A 6,868-nucleotide genomic window follows, 5' to 3' on the forward strand; every position below is an offset into this window, starting at 1 on the left:
CATCAATCACTAAATAATGCTGCTGGTATCATCTCTGCTTCTGGTGTATTCACTACGCTGCAGCTATCTATGTAACTACTGTGGCTGCTTGGACTAAGAACCAAAAGAAAATAAAATCAGTATACTGGGTTAAAAAGCAAGCAGGAAGAATTCATGAGACTTGGTCTATTTGTGCGAGGCGAGAAACTACACTCAGCCATGCATTTAGGCCACCATATACCTAATACGGTAGATAGTTATATAGATGTAGATGGGATTATAAGCTAAAACAAAAAGAAAAATCATCAACAGCCATACGGAGTATAGGTAAGGTATCCAAAACAGGGGAGATAGAAAGGTAAACAAAGGTACGTAACCCCCACGACAAGCATGGGCTGAGAGAGGGAAAGAGAAAAAAAAAAAAAAAAAAAGTCGAAATAATGCCATATAATCAAAAATTGTCGTCATAAATAGGAGCTTGAAAGAATTTCAAGAACGCCCTCCCAGTGCAGTGCTGATCCATCAAGCAATCCTTTATTCCTAGTTAGCCTTGGAGATGCTGCCCTCTTCCCTTTTTTTTTTTTTTTTTTTTTCCTTCTTCTTTTGTGTGTATATCCTGTATAAAGAAACGAAACTAGGAGAGGGAAAGAAAAAGAAAAGTGAGGGAGTGGTGTTTCTTTTATCGTGTGAGAATTTAATTCGTTCCTTTTGCTTCACTTTTGAAGATATTGCCCGTCCCAGACCGGACAGCTGGTGGTGATGGTGATGGTGGTGGCTTATCTGAACTTGGCCCGGCATCGTCCCATCACCTCGCCTTGGCAAACTAATTCCGCACTGAACTCACTGCCATCTAGCGTCAGGTAGATATCAAAATATACACGGTAAAAAGTACCCTGAGGCGTGTCCATGCGCTCAAAGTCGGTCTCCAGGTTTTTACGTGATAAGTCTGACGTGAGCGTGACAACCTCCTTGATTCCTGTGACAGAAAACGGGGTTAGAAAAGATAATCCGGATACTCGATTCAGTTCGCGATGACAAAATGGCAAAGGTGACCTACGTGGATCCTTCGTGTACTCTGGGCACACATCCTCATCACAGGCGTACAAGATATCCTCATACATAAGGGTTGCCCCCGGTGCAACCTGCCGGAAAAAGCTAACCTTGACCGGCTCGCCAATCTTGACTCGCTCGCCCTTCTGCACGAAAATCTGGCGTGTATACTTGCACCGATCCCGACCGTCAAGACTGGGGACACGATACTGCTCGGGGTGGTATCCTTCCTTGAACGGTTGGAGCGTGGCCATCAGGTAGTGTCGCCGCGCAACACGGTGTGTGATCACTCGCTCGGTAATGCCTGCGGTGACGGCACCCTTCACAATCGCGGCCACCGAGTCCATTGGTCGAACGACTTTAGACTGGTATTGTGGCGGTACGTGCAGCTTGATCTGTTGGAAAAGATACTCCGACGCACCAAACCCACCTACCACGAGAACATTCTGCAGCTGGGGTTAGGCCTCAAGGCATCAATGGGAGGGGAAGAACGGCTTATCGTCGGGCACATACCTGCAGAGACCGATTTTGGGCTTGGATTGCAATGATCTGATTGCGCACCAGCTCCAGAATCCTGTTGACAACAGGTTCAAAACACTGAAGGATTTCCTCGTTGGTGAAGGTCATATATCCCTCCTCAATTCCAGCATCGGGGAAATCCGCTTCAATACCAACGTCTACCGCCCATTTCTGGCCGTTGTTTCGGAAATCGGCCTTGATCCGGTTTTCAAAGTCCATGATACACTTCGCATACACCTTGCCCGCGGTTCGAGAGCCATCGGGCAATTTCATTTTCCGGATTTTGGCCCGAAGAATATTACTGAAGTTCCGGTTCAAGGCTGTCGAGCCGCACGAGTCTCCAGACCCTGCGGTGCATTCGGCTACGCTGAAAGGCTGCTCCTCCTCAACTTCGTACGCGATCAAATCTACGGTTCCTCCACCGCAGTCAACGATAAGGATCGCATCGCCGATTTTCAGACTCAACAAGCCGGTTTTGGCGCAGAAAAGGGCGGCCGCCTCGGGCTCTGAGATCAGGGTCAGACGGTTATCATTCTCGTCTCGTAAGAATCCAGCTTTCAGAGCCGCTGAGCGCGTTGCCGCCTTGCCTGCATCGTCCCATATCGCAGGTACTGTGAGGTAGTATCGGATGTTGCGCTCCTCTCGTGTAAACACTTCTCCTAGGGTTTTTTGTAATTGAGCGCGCATCGCCTGTCGTAGCTTAAAGAGATAGTCGGCTGCCACATCGACCTCCGACTTTCCTGGCGGAAGGGGCGGCAGATTGATGGGGTCAATGTACGTATTTCCAGAAAGCATCAGCTGAAGCTTGAACCACTCAACTTTCTGCACCCCTTGCTTCGGATAACCAGTGGGGGCAAGCGCATTTGCGATATCAGGACCCCATCCTACCACTTCCTGGTATTGGTCATAATATAAGACAGTTGGGATCTGGTTGTAGGAGTTGCACAGGGTCAGTTTTTTTTTTTTTTTTTTTTTTTTCTTTTGCATGAAGGATGCATTCACATGATCATCTCCTGTGACCTTTACCTGCTGGAAAAAATATAGAAGAAGAAGGAGGAAGGGGGGGGGGGGGAGAAAAGAAAAAAAAAAGGGCGTACCTTTTGTTTAGTATGAGTACCAGCTCCAGGCCATTCAGTAATAATATCCTCTCTTGCCTCGTTGTTGGTCGCGAAGGCAAAAGCGACACCTGAAAAGGTTGTACCAAAGTCAATTCCTACAATGAGTTGAGCCTTACTCCGACCAGCGCCCTCGACTTCGGCTGGGTTTCGCATCCCGTACGGCGCCTGAGACTGAGGCACGCCTTGGCCCATTCCATGGCCGACAGGTTGTGGCAGGCCATATCCCGGAGGGGCGCCAAGAGGCTGAACCGGTTGCTGGCCATAAGGCATATTGGTGGTATTCAGCGGTGGTGCGTGGTGAGCGGCCATCTGTTGACCGGGCGGCATGGGGCTGGTGGGCCGCCCAGCCATCGTATTGTAGGTGTAGCTCGGGGGGCGACCCATAGGGTTCTGGTTATTCATGGGAAGACTGGTGGTTGACGAGCTGTGGCCGGAAGGAGGGGAACTGGCGGAGGTGGTTGAAGTGGCCGAGGGGGTGGAGGTGGGAGGCACAGTTGAGGGGTGCGACGGGGGGATAAGCGTTCTTGTCGAAGGATTGGCAACAGGTTGGGCTGCAGCGACGTTATTCTGGTGCTTATTTCGCTTCCCAAAGCTGAACGACTTGAACCGAGAGCTCATCAGGTCCATGTGAATGACCGACGATGACAGGTCAAAGAAGGGGGGGGCAAGAGAGAGAGAGGAGGAAGGAGGGAGGGAGGGAGAGAGGGAGAGAGGAAGAAAGAATGAAAGAATGAAAGAAATGAAAGAAATGAACAGAGAATTAAAGTAGGAGTCACTGGATGAAAAGAGGCAGTGCCCGCGAGTCGCAGCGCGGTTGAGGAAGAGCTGTTTGCTTAGTAGGAGGAGCAGCAGCAGGTGGTTGTTTTGGGCATGGAGAGAAAACACGAAAATGGAGGGATGGAGATGGAGGTGAGGCTGACAGACGATGAAAACCAGAATAACCTGAAATAGTATGAAATGAACAATCAAGTTAGCTTAACTAAATTAATATTAATAATGCTCCAGGTCCATAGTTTAGGTAGTAGTTATTTAAACTACGGAGTTCTTAGGGAAAAGACGAACCAGTTAGAAAGGAACTTATCAGAAAAGAAGGCGAGAGAAATAAGAGGGAAAACCACCCACACAGTGTTCCGAATACGAGATATCATCCATACTGGAATCATTGGCAGGAAACCCTCCGACAACCCCTCGCCTATCTTGCAGTTTTCTATCTTCAATGGTCTTGGAACCTGGCTTGCATTGCTTTCGGTTTTGACACCTGGGATTTTGCTTATTCTTGATGCCTCGAGTCGCAAGAGAAGATGGAGGCCCAATTCCGTATTGTACGGTACAGTACACGATCGGGGAGCCTGAGGCAACGCTGGGGGTTGGCTCGGTGTCCTTTGTAAGATGAGGTCGCAGAGTAACTAGAGATTGATTTCCTCTGAAGATTATTTTCTACTCTATTCAATGTCTCGAAGGTTCCTCTCTGCTTGGCTAGAGTATTATATTCTGGGTGGTATTGATCGAAATCAGGAACCTGGGATCCAACCCTACCATATATGGCTAGGGGACTGTTAACGCCACACCCTGTATCAATCCAACTACACCCCTTCCCGATCATGCCACACCCCCTGACCTGATAATGCCATACCTATTTATCACATAATTTTTTTTCTTGCTATATATAGTTTAGTATTAGAGTAATTTTATAGGATATTACTATTATTATATATATTATAGTATTAATAACTATATTAAATACATGTAGACTACGCAGACCATTAAAATACTACCTAATCTTGTTAGATACAAGAGCTCAGATAATAGCAAGGATACTAGCAAGATCAGGCCTTAGCTACTTCCTTTACTAACTAACTAGACCTTCCTATCCTAACTAGCAATTATGAAGTTTCTTAATTTATTTATTATATAGCAAGGATATATCTTGATTACTAAGTAATTAAAATAATATAAAATTAATAGGAAGAAGAAAACATACTTAGTCTATTTATATTATAGCTATAGGGGGGAATACTAGAATTAAATTAATAAAGAAGAGTACTCTTAAAAAAAAAAGACTTAACTTATAAAATATTTATATAAAATATATTTAAAGCTTAGATCTAATAATAAAATATAATATCTTAAGGTTAAGAATACTTTATATAATTATAATTTTATTTTCTATTTAATATATGTAAAGCTTTGCTGTTATAAAATAATAAAGAAAGAAGCTAATATTAAGTCTTATCTTAATATTAGCTTATTAATAGGTAAAATCCTTTTTATACTATATAAGAATAACCCTAATTATATTATAAAAAATTATAATATCTATAATTAGAAGTAAAAGTTGCAAGATAAGCTTCTTAATAGTAAAACCCCTATTCAGGTACTTCTTTCTATTATTTTAAAAACTAGTAACTAGATAGTAATATATAAAATAAATAAATTAAATATTATAATAATAATATTCTATACTTATAAGACTTCCCTGCAACTCTTATAGTATTATTTAATAATTTTATTTATAGATTATATATATTATATAAATTAATATAAGATACTATTATTAGATATTATTAAATTAATTATCTATAATAAGACTTTTTATACTAGGTTTAGATTTATCTTTAATAAGAAATAGGAAAGTTATAAATATCTTTTAAACTATTTATTTAAGGTCCTTTAATAGGCAGATATTATCCCTCTTATAACTATTATTACTAACAAGGAAAGTACCTTAATAAATATAATTTATAAGGTCTTTCTATTTATATATAACTTAATCTATATATAGCATATTTATTAGAATATCCTTATAAAGATATGACCTATCCTTACTAGCTAAGTTATATAGGAAATCTATAGCAATAATATAATAGAGGTAAGAAAGAATAATAAGAAATATAAGAATTATATTAATTAGTAGTAAAAAGTCTTCCAGATATTATTTAATATAATTATATATATAAAAACTAAGAAAAAGAGAGACTTAATAATTAGTAATTTTAAAGTTATATATAGTAGTAAGATCTAGTAAGAATCTATAAAATATATTATTAATAAATAATTAAATAATAAGACTTAATATTACTTCCTATTCTATTATCTTATAAATTATATACATCTTATATAGATAATAACTTCTTATAATAAGTTAAATTATTAGATACTTAAGTAAAAGCTTTAGATCTCTATAAATAATCTCTTAGAAGTATAGTAATCCTTTAAATATACTATAGTAAAATAATATATTAAAATATAGTAGATCTATAATAATAATAAGATAAAGTACTTGCTATAATTTATAAGAGATTCCTTATTCTAAGTTATACTAAATTAGATCTCTTTATTCATGCTTAGCTATATTATAAAGATTAAAGAATACTTTTTAGGACCTGATAAAACTTTATATAATTTAAATTATAGTAGAAATATAAAGAGAATAATAGGAATCTCTTATATTTATATTATTAAGAAATATATTAACTATAATAAGTCTCTATAAATCTATTATTTTCATTAATACTAGTAGCTTTATATAAATATTAACTTATTACCTTTTATTAATCTACAGTTATTAGTCCTTAATCCTATAGTCTATAGGACCTGTAGCTATCTAAGAGGCTTAATAAATATCCTAATAATAAGCTAGCTAGCAAGCCAGGGCAATATAGATAGGTCTATTTAAAAAGAGCTATCTTATTATAAATATATCCTAGCATAGGAGAATTTAATGCCTTGCAGGGGATATAAGAGAGATAGAGAAGATAGAGGAAATAAAGAAGGTAGGAGAGATTATTAATTTATAAAGAATAGAATAGTTAATATTCTTCTTTTTAATTAAGGTAATAATATTTAATAGATTTATAGCTAGCAACCTTATAGGCTACTAATCTAGTAACTAATCTAGTAATCAAGCTAGCAACCTTGCAGGCCACTAATTTAGTAACTAAGCTAGTAATCAAGCTAGTAACCTCATAGCATGGAAGATATAGTAAAAGATATAGAAAATAGGAAAGTAACTAGGGGTATAAAGAATATACTACTATATAAAAATAAATTCTAAATACTAGCTTCTGATTAGCTAATAATTTATATGATTAGAATTACTTAAATAATATATATTTTATTACTTTTATAGGTACTTATTTTAATAGATTTAAATATAGATATCTAACTCTATATATAATATTTTTATTATATGATGAATAGGT

The 6,868-nt window shown here is 38.2% G+C and overlaps 1 protein-coding gene across 1 annotated transcript; it reads right to left on the bottom strand.

Moving 5' to 3' along the window:
- Positions 1–755: 755 nt before the first annotated feature.
- Positions 756–3,629, bottom strand: P175DRAFT_0522019 (Hsp70 family protein; the record flags this gene model as incomplete). The annotated part of the gene is made up of 3 exons (XM_040899233.1): positions 2,646–3,629; positions 1,543–2,475; positions 756–1,481 (listed from the first exon to the last, which is right to left on the bottom strand). Exons 1-3 carry the CDS (start codon positions 3,291–3,293, stop codon positions 756–758), a joined length of 2,307 nt encoding a protein of 768 aa, XP_040754331.1. The 5' UTR covers positions 3,294–3,629.
- Between the last annotated feature and the right edge of the window lie 3,239 nt (positions 3,630–6,868).

This window comes from Aspergillus ochraceoroseus, assembly GCF_002846915.1.
Source record: "Aspergillus ochraceoroseus IBT 24754 chromosome Unknown P175scaffold_2, whole genome shotgun sequence".
NCBI classification, from domain to species: Eukaryota; Fungi; Ascomycota; class Eurotiomycetes; order Eurotiales; family Aspergillaceae; genus Aspergillus; species Aspergillus ochraceoroseus.